The 19,808-nt window shown below is 58.4% G+C and overlaps 2 protein-coding genes across 3 annotated transcripts; both read right to left on the bottom strand.

Annotated features, from left to right (window-relative positions):
• Positions 1-316: 316 nt before the first annotated feature.
• On the bottom strand, positions 317-7,899 carry MRPS15 (mitochondrial ribosomal protein S15). The gene is made up of 8 exons (XM_038161140.1): positions 7,744-7,899; positions 6,792-6,854; positions 6,137-6,212; positions 5,353-5,401; positions 4,764-4,848; positions 3,548-3,606; positions 1,276-1,467; positions 317-503 (listed from the first exon to the last, which is right to left on the bottom strand). Exons 1-8 carry the CDS (start codon positions 7,817-7,819, stop codon positions 363-365), a joined length of 741 nt encoding a protein of 246 aa, XP_038017068.1. The 5' UTR covers positions 7,820-7,899; the 3' UTR covers positions 317-362.
• Positions 7,900-8,194: 295 nt separating this feature from the next.
• CSF3R (colony stimulating factor 3 receptor) lies at positions 8,195-14,875 on the bottom strand. Of its 2 annotated transcripts, XM_038160714.1 has the most exons (17): positions 14,741-14,875; positions 13,843-13,938; positions 13,267-13,566; positions 13,066-13,189; positions 12,822-12,991; positions 11,967-12,121; positions 11,631-11,790; positions 11,088-11,164; positions 10,791-11,004; positions 10,448-10,636; positions 10,133-10,234; positions 9,725-9,871; positions 9,383-9,523; positions 9,158-9,248; positions 8,930-9,011; positions 8,398-8,826; positions 8,210-8,358 (listed from the first exon to the last, which is right to left on the bottom strand). In XM_038160714.1, the coding sequence occupies exons 2-16, from the start codon at positions 13,910-13,912 to the stop codon at positions 8,437-8,439; spliced, it is 2,412 nt and encodes an 803-aa protein (XP_038016642.1). In that variant the 5' UTR covers positions 13,913-13,938; positions 14,741-14,875; the 3' UTR covers positions 8,210-8,358; positions 8,398-8,436. The 2 variants fall into 2 exon arrangements, with proteins under 2 accessions (XP_038016641.1, XP_038016642.1); XM_038160713.1 differs by having other exon boundaries at positions 8,195-8,826.
• Positions 14,876-19,808: the final 4,933 nt, after the last annotated feature.

The following is a 19,808-nucleotide window of genomic DNA, read 5'->3' as shown; positions in this document are numbered from 1 at the left end:
GGCACCTGTGCCAGGGCATCCCCATCCTCACAGGGAAGACTTTATTAACAATGTCCAATTTAAATGTCTTAAGTTTCAGCTTACAAGTATTTAAGATGTGGCAGCGCAAACCCCTGGAGTGGCTGTGCTGACAGGGCACAGGCAGCCCCTGGGCTGTTCCCCCTGACAGACCTGCAGGGTAATGCTGGAGCCCCCAGGTGCTCTCACAGACCAACCTGCCCAGCACTCGGCCTGAAATTAAACTTCTAAACCACTCAAACCACCAGCTGCCCTTCCCAGGTGCTCAGAACGGCACAGACCACACCACAAGAGCAAAGAGGCTTCATGTCTTTCATGTGTTTATTGTCAGCCTGCCTGTGCCACTACACAGGTGTCCCTTCCTGTGCCTCCTTCTCCTGCACCTGCTTCTCCTGCTGTTCCCGTGCAGCCCTCGCTCTCGCCTGCCACTCTCTCCTCTGCTTCAGTCTCTCAGCTGCTTGCAGCTTCTGCTTCTCCTGGAACACCTGTGGAAGCAGAAGGGAGAGAGGTAAAGCTGCCTGCAGAGCTCCTGCAGGCAAAGTGGTTCCAGCAGGAGCCAGATCAAATCCTCCCTCTGTGCCCTCCTTGCTCCAGGGAACCATCTGAGATTATTCTGTTACAGCCACCCAGTCAATCACTGAATAATTCAGGTTGGAAAAGACTCCTGAGACCACAGAGTCCAACCTGTGATGATCCCCACCTTGCCAACCAGCCCAGAGCACTGACTGCCGTGTCTAGTCATTCCTTGGACACCTTTGGTCCAGTCCTTTGGTTATATTTTAATTGGACTAAAATTTAGCATTTACAAACCTAAGGCATGTCCAGCTGTTGGTTCTGCTCAGTTATACCAAGATCCACTGCACGCAGCAGTTACGCCCATACACTCTGAGCAAATCAGGGCAGACAGCGGGTGCACCCACATTTCTGTTCCAAACTGCCATCAAATTACCTCATATTGGTTCCCATAGCAGGATTTGAGAAAAAAAGCTGGTTTGAATTACACATTTTTGAGCAAACCAGTGGCCCAAACTGAAGCGCACAAGTACAGCAATAAATTGTTGGTCAAGAATCTGCAGTCACATTCCACATGAGCAAAACACAGGAGAAGCAAGGAGATAATACTGCTTTCTTTTTTTCTCTGAGGCTTCTCAGCTTCCCAGGAGAAAAACCCTGGGCGAGGGGATTTTTCCAGAGAACGTGGATATCACCGAATGCATTTCCCACATTTTTACAGGGGGGCTTTTCCCTGCTCCATACCTTGGTGCACAAAGCCTTCTTGACCAGCCAGCGCTTGGTGAGGCGGCGGCTGTAGGGCTGGGGGGGGCTGTACTGGATGCCCAGCTCTCGGCAGGTGCTCTCGAAGGTGCTGTAGTTGACCCGGCGCAGGTAGCCCAGCATCTTCCTCCGCCGGTCCACGCCCATCAGCATGAACCTGCGGTTCTTCTTGTCCTGCAAAGCACCCAACGCTCACCCCGCTGCAGGCACACCACTGCAGCTGCCTTGCCCCCACACGAGGAAGGAATGATGTGTTATACTCTCATGTTTTTCTGAAAAATCCCCTCGCCAAGATTTTTTCCTTCTGGGAAGCTGAGAAGCTTCAGAGAAAAAGAAAAACAATATTATCTCATTTGCTTCTCCCTGTTTTGCTGCTTTGGAATGTGGACTAGAGATTGTTTACCCACAGGTGCATGTTTGAATAGTTCCATGTGAATTGTTTCTACTTAATAACCAATCACTGTCCAGCTGTGTTGGGACTCTGGAAGGAGTCACCAGTTATCCTCTTCTTGTTAAGCCTTCTGTCTGTACCCTTTCTCTATTCTTTAGTATAGTTTTAGTATAGCATTCCATAATATATAATATAATATAATATAATATAATATAATATAATATAATATAATATAATATAATATAATATAATATAATATAATATAATATAATATAATATAATATAATATAATATAATATATTAGCCTTCTAAAAACATAAAGGTCAGATTCCCAATTCCTCCTTCATCCTGGGGACCCAGCAAATACCACAATGATGAATCTGACTCCATGTTCTCAGAAGGCTAATTTATTATTTGATGATATTATATTATAATTAAAGAATACTATACTATACAATACAGAAAGGATACTTACAGAATGCTAAAAAGATAATAATGAAAACTCTTGACTCTCTCCAGAGTCCTGACACAGCCTGGCCCTGATTGGCCAAAGAATGAAAACAACTCCCAGCAGATCCAATGGAACAATCACCTGTGGGTGAACAATCTCCAAACACATTCCACACGAGCACAACACAGGAGAAGCAAATCAGATAATTTTTGTTTTCCTTTTTCTCTGAGGCTTCTCAGCTCTTTTCAGGAGAAAAATCCTGGGCGAAGGGATTTTTCCAGAAAATGTGAATGCCACAGCAGATCGTCCTGCCTGTCCAGTAAATTACTGAGAACAGAGCAGATTTTGGATGAAGGGCAAGGATAAGGTTATGGACAAAGTCTCAGAACAACTTCTGTTGGCAGATGCTGCGAGTCCATCAGGTCAGCACAAGCTGATCCAAGGAGATGTAATTTACTTTGCACTGGAATTGCTTTCTCCCTTCCATGGCTGCACCTTCACCTTCCCTGAAGACTGTTTTCAGCTTGTGTACAGATTCAGGCTGTGCCAAAGCTGCAGGGAAGATCTTCTGGCTAAAACCTGCTTCTCTTGAAGTGTGCTGCTTCAGAATAACAGAAGCATTTACCTTTGTTTTGCCAGAAGTTTAATATGAAAGTAATCTGTGACTTGGCTCTGGCTGTCTTTTGGAAGGGCACAAGCATAGCCTGAGCCACCCCTCACAGGAGACATCTCCCTGCTCTATGCAAGTGATTTATGTAAAAAATTCAGCCAAGGAATTCCTAAAGGTTCAACTTCAACACTTGGTACAGCTTCTGGTGGCTTGTAGTAAAAAGCTCAATTCTGTTCTCTTGCACCCTTCAGGTTTTCATGAGTAACAATTATGCACTTCTTTCAGATGCAGCTATCAATCCATTTCCCACCTTCTGCCCTGCATAAAGAATCTTGGATATCTGGCTTATGAACATAAATTCAGTCAAGATGTCTCAAATTTGGGCCTGAGCCCAGGTAGCTGCAGGCAGGGGAGTGGGACATTCACAGTGCTGTCCACCAAACACTTCCGTGAGCAGAACAAGCCCAGATTTTGCTCTTTGTTTATTACTGCAGCTGCAATCATTAATGAGTCCAAACTAAGGGGTGAAGCCACATCTGCAGCAAGGAGAAATGGAGCTCAAGTCTGCCCAAAGGAATCTGCCCAGCTGTTTCCTCCACTACAGTAACAAACCAGAACACAGAGCAGAGTGGGCGAGGATCCAGCTGTGCCCGAGCCAGCAGCTCCCCACACTGGCACCAGGGAGCAGCTGTAACTATTTCATAAACCTCCTTGGGAAAGCCATAATCCCCAGGATTAAACTCCTTTTGTTATAGACTGAGAAAACCACCAGAGCAGCTGTGGGCTGAGATCCCTGAGTTACCTTGGGGTGCCTCTGGAGGTGCTCCTCGAGCGTGCGAATCTTGGCAGTCAAAATAGCAACTGTAAAGGACAGAGAGAGAAGCTGTGTGAGGGCAGCAGCTTTCCCAGGTGATCCAGGATCATCTGCTTCGCCTCAAGCTGCCAGCTGAGCACTGCTGCCCCTGCAGGGACCCACGGCAGCACCCAGGGGCTGCCCATGGCAAAACAGTGCCCAAAACAAAACACTGCCCACAGCAAACACTGCCCACAGCAGCACAAAAAACACTGTCCACAGCAAACACTGCCCACAGCAAAACACTGCCCACAGCAAACACTGCCCACAGCAGCACAAAAAACACTGTCCACAGCAAGCACTGTCCACAGCAAAACACTGCCCACAACAAGCACTGCCCACAACAAGCACTGCCCACAACAAGCACTGCCCACAGCAGCAGAACAAACATTGCCCACAGCAAAACACTGCCCACAGCAAAATGCTGTCCACAACAAGCACTGCCCACAGCAAACACTGCCCAAAGCAGCCCCTGCCCACAGCCCACTGCACAGAGCACAACAAATAAGAATACACAACCTGCAGGGCTGTGATTGTTATGAGGCTGCTTAATTTGAGGGTAAGGTTTTAGCAACACTTCATATAAATTTATCTGTGAATTTATTCCTCTTGCACTCATTCAGTTCCCGGCGATTTGACATTTATTTCACCTCATGGGGTTTAAGCTCTGGGGGAGCAGACAGCAATAAAGGTTTTATTTAAAGGAGGGGCTGGTGGCACCCTGAGGCACTGAAGGGCTTTGCTGATGACAAAGGAGTTGTCAGTGCAACATGACCTTTGTCCCTGCACTGTCCCCACTGTGCCTCAGCCACAGCTCTCTGATGCAAAGAAAAATTTGGGTTCTGTGGCTGAATTTGGTTCATTTTGGTACCAGCTGCAGCTCAGTGCTTCATGTCACAGAAGCACTCCAAGCAGAATAATGCACACACTGCCTCTGGAGGGTGGATGTGGAGCAGGAATTTGGAAGCACCCCAGCAGCCTCTGCAACACTGCCAGACCTGGAGCAGCCCTGCAGGGCATCCTGCAGGCTACCTGCCTCCCAGCAGCTCTCCTGGAGGAGATTCTCCTGAATCCTACAGCAAAGTGCAAGTGCTGGGGTGGGGACAGCTGAACAGAAGCAGAGATGTTTCATCTGCCAATAAAACCCTTCCCTTTTTTAACTTGCCTTGCACCTCAAAGGAGCCATTGTCATTGGGAGACCTCCTGACCTTCTCCACCAGCTGCTGTGTCTTTACCTTCAACTTCTCCCTCTGTGGGGCACAGAAAAGAGGTTGTCACTGTCCCAGAACACTCAGCTCTCTTCCCAAACACCCAGATGAAGGTTTAGCAATTCAGACCTTTACTCAGTGCTTTTACATCCTTTTAAGCTGAAGTGGCAAGCATAGAGGAATGGCATGGAGATCTCTGTGCCCCTTTCCTACCTGTTTGTTTTCTGGGCATATGGAAAGTAAAAATAACTTGAAGGACATCTGCTGTCCAGTGCAATGGTTTCTAGAACACAGGGGGACAGCCACGAGCAGCAGCAGAACAGCTCATTGCCCTGTCACCCCTGAATACAATCTAATATGCACTTGTTACCATTTTGGTGTGATAAATTTTAAGAGCAAACCAGATTTATCACTGTCTTTCATCACCCCATGTTTACAGTCACTTACAAATACAGTAAGGGAAAGATATTTAACAACACAGACAAGCCTCACATGAAGGTGTTCATGAAATCTGTTTTGTTCTCAAGCAAGCAGAATGACACTGACCTGACTTGCCATCTCCAGGGACAGCACGCGTTTCACCACATCATCCACGCTGCAAGGGATGGCAAATTAGCTTATAAACCAAAACCAAGTCTATTTAACAACAGAAATTAACCCAGGCTCTCAGAACACACTCACTTTTCTCAGCTTTCATTTACTCTACAAATTTACAGGGACTCTCCTTCTGCCAAACCTGGCAGCCATAAACTGGTGCTCCACTTTCCTAAGCAAAATCATGGCTCAGATTACAGGAGTATAAAGTAGTTTTGCTGCAAAAAATATTTAATTTTAAGGCTGGTTCCTCCAGAGAGCAGTGAAAGTCACAGTCGGGCCACTGGGGGCCCTCCCTGCACCACACATGAGCAGCTCTGCATCAGAGCACAACAGTGCTGAGCTCCAGAGCCCAAATCTGGCAGCAGCTGAATTCATGTGGAGCTGTTTAACGACTCTCTCCATCACCTGAGTTCAGGACAGGCACAGATTATTTGCAAGATGGCTGTTTCTGATATTTCAAGATTATTTCCTGGTGGTTTTTTTTTGTTTTGTTTTCTTATGGGCTGCAAAGCCCACAGAGGATGTTGGCAACCAGTACTTGATCTCACATGGAGTGAACAATCAAGCCCTGAGCACTGTCTGTGTCTGTAAATTGGATTTCAAACTGACTTTGCCATTTTTGTGCCCACAGAGCATTAATAACTAATTAGTGAGCAGGTGACAGCTTCCACATACCTTATGTGTAAGGTCCAAAGCCCTGGAGAGAGCAGCCACTCCCTCTCCCTGTCCATACCTGTTCATTACTGGGAGATTGGCATAATCCTTCTTCAGCAAGGTGGGAGGAAGGTCATCCAGATGGCTGGGGATGTCTACAGAGAGAGGAACATTGGAGGAAGAGCAGGACAAAGTCAGAGCTCTGACATGTTCTGAAGGAAACTGGCTGTGTGCTCCAAACAAGAACTGAGCAGATCCAGCCAAGAGGGCAGGAACTGAGTGAAAAAAAACAGGTTCAGTCTCTTCCCACCAGCACTCTGGATTTGCAATGTGGTGTACACGTATTTACAACAATCCACTGAGCTCAGAGATCACAGAATACCAAAAGAGTTCGTGCTGGAAGGGACCTTAAAGCCCATCTGATTCCACCCCCTGCCACGGGCAGGCACACTGCACTGTCCCACGTGCTCCAAGCCCTGTCCAGCCTGGCCTTGGACACCTCCAGGGATCCAGGGGCAGCCACAGCTGCTCTGGGCACCTGTGCCAGGGCCTGCCCACCCTCACAGATCTCCTGCTACTGACAATCATCCATTTCCCCACATTCAGGAGGAGGGGAATCTTCTGAGTAACTCCTGAGCTTGCAAGGAACTCTTTCTGGAATGATTTCTGTGCCACGAGGGTACAGCTCTGAGCAGGCCAACAGCTGAACATGGGTCCTGTGGATGCTGACTTACCTTTCCTCTTCTTGGTCACGGGTCTGGCATAGCCCCTGGCTGCCTGGAGCACAGGACTGCAGCCTGGGTGGGAGAGACAGAAAGGATTCAGACAGGGGAGCACTGCTCCAGCCCTGTACAGCCAAACACTGCTGGGTGTGTGGGGTCAGAGCACTGAGCCTCTGGGTGACTGATCAGTGCCCAGGTAGATCTTCAGTCCCAGAGCTGTGGGGTGACTCTCACACGTGCTAACACAGACTCTGGGTGACTGATCAGTGCCCAGGCAGATCTTCAGTCCCAGAGCTGTGGGGTGGCTCGGGGTGGCTCTCACACACTGCTAACACAAACCAAGCTGTGCTGCAAATGCTGGGGCCAGAGCAGCAGAGCTGACTGCACACACTGAGCAGAGTGAGGGCTCCCCCGGGCAACGTGATCATTTAGCGAGCTTAAACTGCTGAATTAACTGATGAATTAATCTCATTAGCGACGTGGCCGGGCTGCTCTGGGCCACGGCAGTGTCACAGCTCAGGGGCAGTGCCACCTGGGGACAACCGGTCTGACACAGCCGCGAATACTCATCACCAGCCGGGACTTGGGTCATTCTTTGACCTTTCAAGAGCAAACCCTTCCAGCTGCTCGTTCAGGGCCCTGCTGCTGGGATCAGGGCCTGCTTCAGGCCGCTCGCCCGAGCCCGGCTCGGCCACCCCCGCTCGCCCCCGCTGTTCCGAGGGACCCCCGCACCCCGGCTGCCCCCAAGGTCACTCGGTGCCCTGTCTCTTTTCAGGGAGGACAGACAACCAGCGCGGTGTGTGACCGCCTGAGTGACCCCCGGCCACCCCCGACCCCGAGACCGCCCTTTCCCCGCACCCTCAGCTCCCACCGCGGCCCCGGCCGCTCCCGATTCCCCCAGCGGGGTCCGCTTCCCTTTCCACCCTCCCTCCCAGCGGCCTCCCGAGCCCCCCGTGCCCCTCACCGGGCTCTGCCCTGCCCAGCACGGCGGCCCCGGCGCGGGCCGGCCCGGCCAGGCCGCGGCCCAGCAGCGCCAGCATGGCCCGCGCTCACCGCCACACCGCCATGGGCGCCGCCATCTTGCCCAGGCGCGACTGCCGAGCGCCGAGACAGGGCGGAGGGAGCGAGCGCCGAGCGCGGCGATGGCCGTCCCGGATCCCGGTCTCCTCCCCTGTCCCCATTCCGGATCCCTCCCGGACCCTTAACTGTCCTCATCCTCGTCCCGGTCCCCATCTCCGTCCCCGTTTCGGTTTCGTCCCCTACCTGTCCCCGTCCTCGTCCCGGTCCCGATCCCCCGTCCTCTCCTCGTCTCGGTCCCGTCCCCATCCGCATCCGCATCCCCATCCCCATCCCCATCCCCATCCCCATCCCCATCCATCCCCATCCGCATCCCCATCTCGGTCCCGTCCCCGTCCTAGTCCGGTCTCGATCCTGGTTCCCGTCCTGTCCCTGTCCCCATCCTCTTCCCGCAGAGACGCCCGGGTTGTTCTCAGCACGTCCCCGTTTATTTCGGAGGGAGACGGTCGGGAGGGGACACGCACACAGAGCGGGGCTGGAGCCCCGCGGGTGGACCCCGCACCCCGGGCTGCGGCTGGAGCCCCGCGGATGGACCCCGCACCCCGGGGCTCCCGGGGTCGCTGCCCGGCTCCATCCCGCGCTAGTCCGCCCGGCACTCGTGCAGCTCCTCGGCCCCGCCGATGCGGAGCCCCTGCAGCAGCGGGAAGGTGGCGGGGGGCTCCTCCAGGAACCCCCAGTCCCCCCCGCCGCCGCCGCCGCCGTCCCCGCGGCCCCGCAGGTTCTCGTAGAAGCGGGGAGCGGGCTCGGGGAGCAGCCGCTGCCCCCGGTACCCCGCGCCGCCCACCCGCGCGTACTGCACCGGCTCCCCGGGAGCCTCCTGCCGCACGTAGGGCCGCGGCAGCGCCGCCGGGGCGGCGGCCAGGGCGGGCTGCTCCTTCCCCGGCTGCTTGCCCGGTTCCCCTTCCAGCACAGTCACCGTGGAGATGGCGGCCGGGCCGGGCTCCCTCGCGGCGAGCACCTGGAACGGCTCCTGGGGAGCAGCGGGAGGTCACAGGCGGTGCCACCTGTCCCCGGTGTCCCTCCCGGGGGCCATGGGCTGGGTGGGCACCGCGGGAGCAGCCGCCCGCTCTCACCTGCGGCACCGCTGCCGGCACCCACTTGCCCAGGCTGCTGTTGGCGGGGTCGGGGACGCTGGGCCAGAGCTGCTCCTTCATCCTGGGGACCACGGGGATGAGGGGACTCAGCGAGGCGGGCTGGAATGGGTGGCCTCAGTGCTGGACTGGCTCCCGGCGGGATGCCAGCTCTCCAAGGCCACCCTGTCCCAGCGGCAGCCCAGCCCGGGGCAGGGCTCTGCTGCTCACCGCTCGTTCTTCTGGAAGCAGATGAGCAACACCATGAGCCCGACAAAGACCAGCCCCAAGCTCAGGAAGAGGAACTGGATCTCGCTGTCATCTGGGAAGAGGGACAGGGTTACAGGGAGCTGCAGTGGGCACTGCCAGCTGTGCTGTGCCACGAGGCCAGGGCAGGACCGGGGGCTGTGGGTCCCCTCCCACGTCCCCCTCGCTCTGGGTGGCCACAGCCCTCACCCAGCACTGAGGTGACCAGGGTCAGGCTGGTGCCGTTGGTGCTGCCAGCAGCCGTGGATGCCATGATGTGCACCTTGTACAGGGTTGATGGCTTCAGCCCCTGGATGGCAAAGGAGCTGAGGGAAGGGTTCACGGTGGCACCTGGGGACACACGGGGCTGTTGGTGTGGCAGAATGCCCCCACCTGCACAGCCCTCAGGTCTCTGCTGGCAGGGAGCCCTGTGAGGGACCCGCAAAACTCCCTGACCCTCTCTGAGAAGGACACAGGGGCTCCTGGTATCTCCACCTAGAATACCGAGGTGGGACAGAGGGCAAGGTCAGTGGTGCTGCAGGCAGGACTCACTGGCCACGTTGGTGATGCTGCTGGCCCAGAAGATGGTGTAGCTGGTGATGAAGCCGTTCTGCACCTCCACAGGCAGTGGCTCCCAGCACAGCTTGGCCGCTGACTTGCTGATTCTCTTCAGGTGAAGCTTGGGGGCATGGGACGGTGCTGCAAAGAGCAGGACAAGGGGGACCAAGTGCTGAGCAGAGCCACTGCCTTGGGTGGGAACTGATGGGGGGTCCCACTCCCAAGGTGTGGGAGTCAGGACCTGCCCTTGCTGTAGGGGGGCTGAGAGCTCACTCAGAGATGAGACAAATGCAGCCCCCCAGGCTCTTTGGTACAGCCCCTGGATTTGGGGTACATGGGGAAGAGGTGGTTCCTCCTTTCAGAAGGGCAAAGTCCTGCTGGTGGGGCACCCTTCCCACGTACCCTTCTGCTGGGAGTAGGCTGTGGTGTAGACGGGCACCCCAACAGTGCCCTCGTAGATGGGGTACAGTGAGATGTTGTAGCGCTGGAAAGGCTCGATGCCATCTGCAGTGGAGAGCAGAGGGGGCTGGGAGCTCAGGCACTGGCTGCTGAGACCCCCCAGCACCGTGGCACCAGCCCACCCACCCTGGGGTGGATGCAGAGGGAGGGTGAGGGGTGGGCTGGAGGCAGGGCTGGGTCCTGGTTGGGTCAGGATGGGTGCCAGCCCTTTGGGATAGCTTACCAGGGGGTCAGGGCCCTCTGGCAGCCCCCTCTTACCCTGGATAAGGGCTGTGGTGGCTGCCCCGTCACGCTCCATCTGCCAGCACGTGCTGCAGTGCCCAGGCTCTGCTGCCACCCGCTGCCACTCCAGGACGTAGGCGGTCACTGGGGCCAGCGGTGCCTGCCAGTGCACCCAGAGGCTGCGCTCGCCCCCGGGCACGGCCCGGAGCCCGGCCAGGGGCTGACCTGAGTGGGACAAGCAGCCGGGATAGCAGGAGAGGAGAGCACCGCTCCACATCTCTCCCTGTTCACCGAGGTTTGGAGTCTGCCCTCCCTCACCCTGGCTGTGCAGCCTGCTCGGGGCGAGCAGAACCCCGGGAGGTTTCGGGCACTGCCTCACCTGTCCTCTCCAGGAGGATGACCTCGGTGGGTGCCGACTCGCCGGCGGCGTTGTAGGCCGAGAGATAGACCCTGCCGGTCGCCGCGGGCACCGAGAAGTTGCACTGGGTGTGGGTGGTGTTGCAGATGGTGGGGGGGTCCCTGCCTCTCCTCCGGGGGCTCAGGGTCACACGATAGCCCAGCACTCGCCCGTTGGCCTCCCGCTGCCGTGGGGCCTGGGCGTGGGCAGGGCGTGTGGGTGTCAGTGCCTGCGGGGACCTCAGGCAATGTCCCCTGCCTGAGACACCTTCCAGCTCACCTTCCAGCGCAGCTGCACCTCCAGCCGCCCCCCGGCCGGCTGAGCCCCCCACCACGCGTCCAGCTTCCCTGTGGGGGCTGCAACGGGAGGGGGACGGGAGAGTTGAGAGGCGCCCGTGTGGCTGTGTCCCCAGCACTGTGCCATGTATCCCCAGTGCTGTGTGGCAGTATCCCCAGCACTGTGCCCTGTGCCCCCAGCGCTGTGCCCTGTGCCCCCAGCGCTGTGCTCTATGTCCCCAGTGCTCTGCCCTGTGCCCCCAGCACTGCACCCTGTGCCCCCAGCGCTGTGCTCTATGTCCCCAGTGCTCTGCCCTGTGCCCCCAGCGCTGCACTCTATGTCCCCAGCGCTGTGCCATGTGTCCCCAGTGCTGTGCCCTGTGTCCCCTGCACCGTGCTGTGTGTCCCCAGTGCTCTGCCCTGTCCCCCCAGTGCTCTGCCCTGTGTCCCCAGCACTGTGCTCTATGTCCCCAGCGCTGTGCTCTATGTCCCCAGTGCTGTGCCCCCTGCTCAGGCAGAGGGGACCCCTCGGGAGACTCACACTCACCTTTCTCGTGGGTGGTGTAGTTCCTGCCCGGGCTCCACTCGCTCCAGGAGGCCAGTGCTGACGCCGAGCTGCGCCGGCAGCGCATCTGGAAGCGGTACTGCGTGCCGAAGAGGAAGCCGCAGCGCTGCGCCGTGCCGGCCTGGCCGATGATGCCGGTGACCTGGTGGCAGCCAAACGAGGGCTGAGCTGGCTCCTGCCTCAGGCAAGGGCTGGCCCTGCTGTGTGCTCAGGGGACACCTTGCTGTCCCACTCACATGGGGACCCTTCTGTCCCACTGCTCGGAGCAGAGGGAGGGTCCTGGCTCCTGCCCGCTGCCCCCGCCCCAGCAGCACTCACCAGGGCCCAGGCAGGGTCCTCGGGTGCCCGGTAGCGCAGCTCACACTGCAGCTCCATGTGCTCCGTGCCCCACGCCACATCCCAGGCCAGGGCGATGCAGTCGGTCTGGAAGGGGATGGACTGGATGCTCTGCAGGGTTGGGGGGTCCAGCTTGGCTGCAGGAAGGGCAGGGGAGAGTTGGAGAGGCGTGTGGTGGGCAGTGCCCAGAGCCACAACTGCACGTGTGCCTGCCATTAATGCCAGGAGCTGCAGCCAGGGTGCTGCAGCAAGAAATGGGAGAAACCACCCCAAAACATTTAGGAGAATGGCTGGTGGCAAGGGACAGGAGCCGGTGTGTGCCCCTGCTTGGGATGGAGTAACACAACACTGGCACAGCTCTGCATTAATGCCTATGCAGAGAAAACAGATTCCATGGGGCCTGGTGCCTGGAACACCCCACATTTGGGAAGGCTCAGGGGTGAGAGTTTGGCACAGCCATGGGAGAGCTCAGTTGGTTCCTGGGCAGCCCTTCCCCAACCCCAGATCAGGGCGGATAAGTCTCTCCATCTGGGAAGGCTCCTTTTATAAATAGTTTATAGGCACTGGATCCATTATTAATAGAGCTGCTGAATAAATGGGTAATCAATTGCTGCAGGAGCTGTGGAGTGCAGCAGGTCAACTGGCAGCTCATAACCCGCCGTGCGTGCCGCTCGCTCTGCAACGCGGTGCTGGCGCCGATTCACGGCGGCAGGACATTCATCACGGAACCTGCCCGTGAAACGGGACCTCCGGGCCCCACGTGCTTTCATGTCACTTTAATACCCCTGTCACCGCTGACGAGCTTCCCTGGCCCCTGACCCGCGCGCCGTCACTCACCCACGTCCATGGGGTCGATGCGGAGGTGCTCGGACTCAGCCGTGCCCAGGGCGTTGGTGGCAGACACCCAGATCTCCATCTGCCGGTACAGCTGGAGCAGCCGGCGGGGCACCGTGCAGTGGCTGTGCCCTCCTCGTGGGGTGCAGCCTGTCACTGCCTGGGCTCTGCTCCTGCGGCACACAGGGCAGTGGGCTCGGGGTCCTGGCTGTGGGGTTTGGAAGGGGACCACGGTGCCGGGACTTACCCCATGCACTTCAGCACGACGCTGGTGGGGAGGTGGCTGTTGCCTCCCTGCTGCCACTGGCACGTCAGCCCGTAGTCACTGAGGTTCAGGGCACAGGTGAGGTTGAGGGGCTTTGCAGGAGGGTCTGGGAGGGAGAAAGAGCCTGAGCAAGTGCCTGTCCCTGCTGGGAAGGAGGGTGACCCAGAGTGGCAGCAGACTTACAGCCCGCCCTGATCTCGGCCATGCCAACGCGCTGCTTGGTCCCATTCCACTCCACGCAGCAGAACAGCCTGGCCTGCGTGTGGTTGAAGCGGGGCAGGGTGAGGTTGGACACCTCTGTGCCTCCTGGACCCTGGCGCTGGCTCCCAGCCACAAGTTTGTTGTCCAGCATCCAGCTGATCCGGACCTTCCCCTGCTCCAAGCCGTGGCAGAGCTCTCTCTGGATGGTGCAGGATGCCGTGACAGTCGAGCCCAGGGGCACAACTGGGGGGCTCACAGTCACCGAGGCACAGCCCAGTGTCCCTGTGGGCAGGAAAAACATGTCACATCCTGGGCACAGCTGTGACAAAGCCATCTCAGCTCCTCAGCGCCCAGGCGGGACAGAGGGACGAGCCTCTTCCCTTAGATGGGCCCCCCACTCTGGGGAGGAAGAGCCGAGCGTTGGGCAAGGCACGGGCACGTGCGAGGCCCCATCCTGCCCGCGCCTGCCGTTCCTGCCTGCCCCGGGGCCCCGGCCAGGGCACAGGCTGCTGGGGATGCTGTGGCTGTGGGACAGGACAGGATGGACCCCGCACTCACCGCCCAGGTGGAGGAGCAGGAGCAGGGAGAGCTGCCGCAGGAAGGGTGTCCCAGCACCGCGCCTGGCCATGGTCTCCTCCGTGGCTTTGGCATCACCTGGAACGCAGAAAGCGGCTTGTCCTGGGGGTCGGCAAGGGCTGGGGACGAGGTGGGCTGAGGGAGCCGGGCTCCATGGTCACCGGCTCTTCCCGGAGCAGAATGTCCTTTCGCTGTCAGCGTCAGCCCTTCCCGCAGCCCTTCTGACACCTCCGCCCCCGGCTCGCCGCCCGCGCCGCCACAGCCGCCGGCGTGAGAAGCGCAGCGGAGAGACCCCGGGACGCGGGTCCCCCCGCACCGCCGTCACCGTCCCGGCCCCGCGCCCCATCCCGGGCACAGCATCCTGTGCCCGGCCGCAGGCACGGGCTGATGTTATCTCCACTGTCTCCAGCCGCTGCCGGGCAGAGATTTGCGGTTTGAGGGCGGGTGAGGGCGGCGGAGGGCGATAAGCTGCGAGAGGGAAGCGAATGACCGACAGCAGCAGAGCGGGACTGCCGGGGGCTGCGGGTGTCCGGCCCACGCCCCTCCCGGCTGTCCCCTGCTGCTGCCGGGAATGGCCCTGGGAGCGGTGGCTGCCTCTGCCCCTGCCCGGGTCCTCTGCCCCGGTGGGTCCCAGACACGTTCGTGGCCCAGGAGGGGGTGCCCACACTGCGCCCGGCTCCGGGTGCCCACAGCTCCTCATCCCCCAAGCCATCATCCAGAGGGAGACAAAGCACTCGAGTGTGGGAGTGGGACAGCGGCCACCCCCGGGCACTCGGCACGTGCGGCTGTCCCAGGCAGGGCACGGGCAGAGCAGCCACAGAGCTGATGCCGCTCAGTGGGACCTGAGTGGCGCCCACCCCTACCCCACCTCCATCCCTACCTCGCCTCCATCCCTGCCCGTCCTCTGTGTCCGGTGTGCCCGGGAGCCGCTCACCGCCCGCTCCGAGCGCGGGGCTGCGGCAGCCGGCGGCTGGCCGTGCTCGGAGTGTTTGCTAACATGCTGCTTTCCCCGTTAGTTCCTCAAAACCAGGGCCGTTAGTTGCTGTGACGCTCTGAAGAAGGTGATTGCAAAACACTTCCCTGAAGTCTGCGACCCCCTCCTCGCTCGCCGCAAGCAGGAAAGCCCAGGGGGCGCGGGCACCCCGAGCAGCGCCCGGCCTCTGCCCTGCCTGCTCTCCAGGGCTGGGCTTGGCACAGCCGGGATGGGGCACAGACCGTTCCTCACTGCAATTGCCCTGGGGCCACCCTGCTGGGCTGGGGGACACGGCAGAGGGACTCTGGGGAAAGTGGCTGCAGGCCACGGGCCAGGGAATGAGCAACTCAAGGGGCAGGAGGCAAACGCAGCTGTGTGATGCCACCTGGGAGCAGCTCGCATCCCCAGGCCCGTGTCCGTGTCCACGTCCACATAGCCCAGCTTGCCCCAGGGTGAGCGGCCCACAAGATCCCCGAGGGCAGCCCGTGACACGGTGTTCCCACCAGTATCTCCCAGTTCTGACCATTAACCCGTGTCATTTCACAGCTCCTTGCCCGGGGCCGTGCCGAGCTGCTGTGCCCACTCGTGCCAGGCTGGAGCACAGCCCCGGTGGGGAATCCCGTGTCTGGTGGGATGGGGCATGGGGGTAAACAGAGGTTTGCTCAACCCTCCCGCACTCACAGCCTTCGCAACCACGGCGGCTGTTGTGCAAAGAGCTGTTTACTCTGGCTCGGGGCGGAGTTTCATCTCCATGCTACAGGGCTCACATAGCCCAGCGCTGCCAAAATCTGGGGGCCAGAGCAGCGCCCTGGGAGCAGGCTGTATTGGTGTGGTGGGAGACCAGCCTGGGGAGAGCTGGCTTTGCCTGCAGCAGAGCCGGAGGAGATGGCCTGGGGCTCTCACCACCGGCCTCACAAGCCCGACAGGCCAAGCAAAGGCACTTTCCCCCTAATCTGCCCTGCTTGTAACGGGTCAGACTGCTGGCAGGGGTGAGGTGAGGGCTCAGCACCCTGGGCTGGGGCACGGGGCCGATGCCCACTGCCTGCCCAGGCCGGGGGAGCTGCCCTCGCAACATTTCCCTGGGGTGTAGCAACCCCCAGCGCTCTGGGACGGAAGCCGGTGCCGTGCGGGCTGTTTACCAGCCGAACAGGAGTATCCGTGGGTAGCCATGGCGACGTGGGCATCTCCGTGGGAACCGAGGGCGTAGCGCTGCAAACGCCCAGCTGGACACCGGCAAGCGCCCGCCGCCGGTGGGGCCCCGCCGCAGGCTGGGATCCGGGGTGGGGAGAGGATTTTGCATCCCTCACCCGAGCACGCCTGTCCTCGGGCTCGCCTCGCCCTGCTCCGCAGGGAAAGGCTCGTCCCAGGAGGCTTCGAGCGTGCCAAGCTGCCGGGAGAGCCGCCCGAGAGCGGGGATGGAGCAGACGTGTCCCCCGTCAGCGCTCTCGGTTCCCCTTCGGCTCTGAGTCACGCTCACAAGCTCCCAGATCCCGTCCCTGCGATGGGACAGGAATGCGAGGCAGGGTGCAGGGTGCCACCCCTGCAGGGATCCCGAGCCGTGCCAGCCTGGCAGAGGGGCTGGGGCAGGAGGATGCATGGGGAGGGGGCTGCGGGGGTGTGAGAGCCAGCTGGGTGCCTGAGGGTGCCACGGTGCAGGTGACACGGGCCATGGCGCAGGACAGCAAGGGGAGCACGGTTTGGGGGGAGGGTGGATGTTCACGAAGCAGTTTTGGGGTGAGTGGTGGGGCAGTGGCTCCGGGTCCGTGACATAAGAGCCTCCCAAGCCTGAGGCCTTCAGGCAAGGGGGAAGGTGGAAAGGGGAAGCAGCTGCGGGGTTTTTCCTGGTTGCAGTGTGTGGGATGGGGACTGAAGGCACTGGACAGCAGCCCGTGGGCATGGCCAAGCCCTGTGGGCAGCTCTGGCTGCAGTCCACAGGCAGCAGCCCCACATTCGGTGCTCAGGAGCTCTCAGCAACCTCTCTGTTCCCAGTGCCTCTGATTCCATCCCTGCCTGGTGGATCATTGCTCTTAAACAGAATAAAGTACATTCCTGGTGTGTAGCAGCTCCGCAGGCAGCAAAGCCCAGCTCCCCTAAAGGGATTTTCCCTTTCTTCTTTTCATTTCCTAAAAAAATAGAATATTGCCAGTCACGTAAGATGCAAGATCTAAGTGCAAAAGCTTCTGCAGTCTCTAATGGGTGAGGAGAGCTGGTTAATTGGTGCCCCAAGCAATTAGTTCACACTACCCCCTTGCTCAGCCATCAGCAATGAGGAGGGAGCAGAGTGCTCCCCATCAAGTGGGGAGAGGTGGTCAGGAGAGGACTCTTGGCTCTGGATGGCATCACCAGGGGACAGGGGACATGGGCAGCCTGCCAGCATGGAGCCATTCCTGGGATACCCATGCAGGACCCTGCTGTGTCTGCACGCTCTGGTCGCCCAAACATCAGAGATGTCCCCAGTGCCTGTCCCCGCTGTGCCACTGCCAGCTCCTCCCCAGCGAGGCAGCTGCAATTTGGAGAGGATTGATGGCAGGGGTCCTCGAGGCTGACCTTGAACAGCTCCTGACACATTCCTGCAATTAATGAGGCAGGAGGATTAATTTCTGTGTGGCAGATCCGGGGAGCCCCTGATGGGCATGGGGAGGGGAGGAGGGGTGGGATGTGCTGCCATTATTCATCTCTGCTCTGTGAGATGCCAAAGTGGTGCCAAGGGGCTGCAGCTCCAGCTCGGCAGAGTGGTTTGACAGGGTGGATGGGCAAGAGGGAGAGATCCTCCATGGCATCACCTAGAACTTGCCTGTCCCTACATTCCTGCCTCTGTTGCACTGTGTCTGTGGCAGAGGAACCTCCCCATGAGCTTTGGCCGAGCCCTGCACCAGCCTCTCACCCCTCATATTCCTGGAAATTCCTGCTCTTTTCTGCTGAGTCACTCCAGAGCTCAAACTTGTGAAGCATCTCCTCCTTCTGCTATTGCTGAAAAGAAATTTCCCTTTGATGCTGCCTCCCATCAAACCACCTGGGCAGGGGCTCCTCACCCCCCCAGCACAGCCCCTCACCTGGCTGTGCCCGTGGTGCCAGGCAGCAGCTCTGGCTCTGATCCCAGCTGTAGGGGCTGCCTGGCCACTCCCGTCACTTCCCAGCAATCAGGCTGCAAGCAAAGCACTGTTATATTTCTGCTCTAATAAACACCTCTGACAATAATAGAAAAAAAACCCCAGCTTTTATCGGGAGAAAAGGATACCTGGGGATTATTTACTCAGAGTCAATAGTTGCAGGTAGGGGCCACCAGCCCAGGCAGGCACTGACAGCTGCTCATGGCTGGAGCATTGCACGGCAAAGGGGCAAAGCTCTCCCAAGAGCTCCCCCTTGCTCCTGCTGCATGAACCCCCATCTGGGCTGTGGACACCCCCTTCATTCCCCATCCACGTCATTCTGGGACACGCTGCCAGTGCCAGGCCCCTGGAAGGCCCAGGGGGGCTCTGGGTGTTGGAGCTGTGGGGCAGGAATGTGACTTGGAGCTGGCACTGCTCCTCTTCCAGGGGCTGAGATCGGGAGAGCAAAAAATCCATGGTCAATTGAGCTAATCATAAAGGCAATGAAATGTCCTCGTGAGGTTATAAACATCCCTGCTTGAACCCAGTGACACAGGGAAGTAGGAATCCAACCAAGCAGCCTCCAAAAGTGCTTTATTCCCCATTATTTTCATTAGCTGCCTTGTAATTTGATTTGTCCCTCTCCTGCTGCTGGCTTTTTCCATGGCCAAGAGGAGTGACAGATGAAACATCCCCAAATGATCCTGACAGTGTCCGGGGGGATCAGGAGTGACACAGCTCCCCTGGCTCCGTGTCTGTGCCCTGCGAGGTGGGACTGAAGGCTGGGGTGCCTGCACCACCCTGATGGCTCTGAGACCGCCCAAATCTCCTGGCCAAGACTCCCTGAGCCTCAGGCTGTGGTTCCCAGTGCCATCAGTGCCCTTCCTGGGGGGCACGGGGCTCGGGCCCCAGGGCTGGCACTGTGTCAGCACCACCACCTGTCTCCGGGTGATCCTGTGCCCCCTGCTCCACGCTGACATCCTGTCCCCATTATCTGCAATTTCCTTGAAAGCTGTCAGGCATGGAAGGGGGCCCCTTTGCAAATGAAGAGAGGAGGAAACAACCAGGTCTGCATTTATCCCACTAGAAATTAATCCCCCCTTCTTATTTAAAGGTATCAGTGAATGAGGCCAAGTTGTTAAGTGACAAAAGAAAAATGATTCTTGCCTTCCAGGGTTATTAAAATCATGTTCTACAATTTTAGCAGCCACAAGGAAGCCCAGATAATGACAGATGATGATAATCCATCTCCAGCACAGCCTGGTCTATAATGATACTGCCCATATCTCTTGTATTACCACCAATTACTCAGTGTATAATGAAAATGTACATCCATTCTGGGGAGCTGCATTTGCTGCCTCTGAATCCAATTTCTCCCTCGCCTTCCCCCAGTACTCTCCTGCTACAGCTGGACCCCCACCACGCCTGGCTCGGGGATCTGGCTTGGGTGATCCAGCCTGTCCCTGGCAGGGATTTGTGTCTGTGAAGGTTGTGAGTGCCCCTCACCTTGGCTGGAGCCCCTGTGGCTGCACAAGGGCTGTGCGGGGACACGGGCAGCACACGAGAGGCTTTGAAATGCAAATTGCAGGAGGAAGCTGAGGAGATACAAAGCAAAGAGAATGCTCTCTGCTGGCCGAGGTGGGTGGGTTGGCCCCTCCGTGGGCTCCCGGCAGCCGCCCCTGCTGCCAAAATCCGGGTGGAAGTGGCTGTCCAAATGCTGAGATGGCATAATCCTGCTCAGCACGGCGACATCCCGCCGGGCACAGCACCATCCTGCTCAGTGCAGCATCATCCCCTCATCACAGCATCATCCCACTGGGCAGAACAGAATCCTGCTGGGCACAGCATCATCCCCTCATCACAGCATCGTTCACAGAACTCACAGA

The sequence above is a fragment of the Motacilla alba genome, chromosome 23, assembly GCF_015832195.1.
Source record: "Motacilla alba alba isolate MOTALB_02 chromosome 23, Motacilla_alba_V1.0_pri, whole genome shotgun sequence".
In the NCBI taxonomy this organism is placed as follows: Eukaryota; Metazoa; Chordata; class Aves; order Passeriformes; family Motacillidae; genus Motacilla; species Motacilla alba.
The sequence above is the reverse complement of the archived record's forward strand: the minus strand, read 5'-3'. Positions and strand labels throughout refer to the sequence as shown.

Bases quoted from the DNA above. Each gene is read 5' to 3' on its own strand.
- MRPS15 (XM_038161140.1), bottom strand. From the start codon at position 7,819: ATGCTGGCGCTGCTGGGCCGCGGCCTGGCCGGGCCGGCCCGCGCCGGG. The intron at 5,402-6,136 runs GTATGGACAGGG...CATCCCTTGCAG, and splicing joins AATCTCCCAGTAATGAACAG to CGTGGATGATGTGGTGAAAC. The intron at 3,607-4,763 runs GCAAGTTAAAAA...TGTCCTTTACAG, and splicing joins TGGCTCCTTTGAGGTGCAAG to TTGCTATTTTGACTGCCAAG.
- CSF3R (XM_038160713.1), bottom strand. From the start codon at position 13,912: ATGGCCAGGCGCGGTGCTGGGACACCCTTCCTGCGGCAGCTCTCCCTG. The intron at 12,122-12,821 runs GTGAGTGACGGC...CCCTTCCTGCAG, and splicing joins CATCGACCCCATGGACGTGG to CCAAGCTGGACCCCCCAACC. The intron at 9,872-10,132 runs GTACGTGGGAAG...TGCTCTTTGCAG, and splicing joins AGCCTACTCCCAGCAGAAGG to CACCGTCCCATGCCCCCAAG.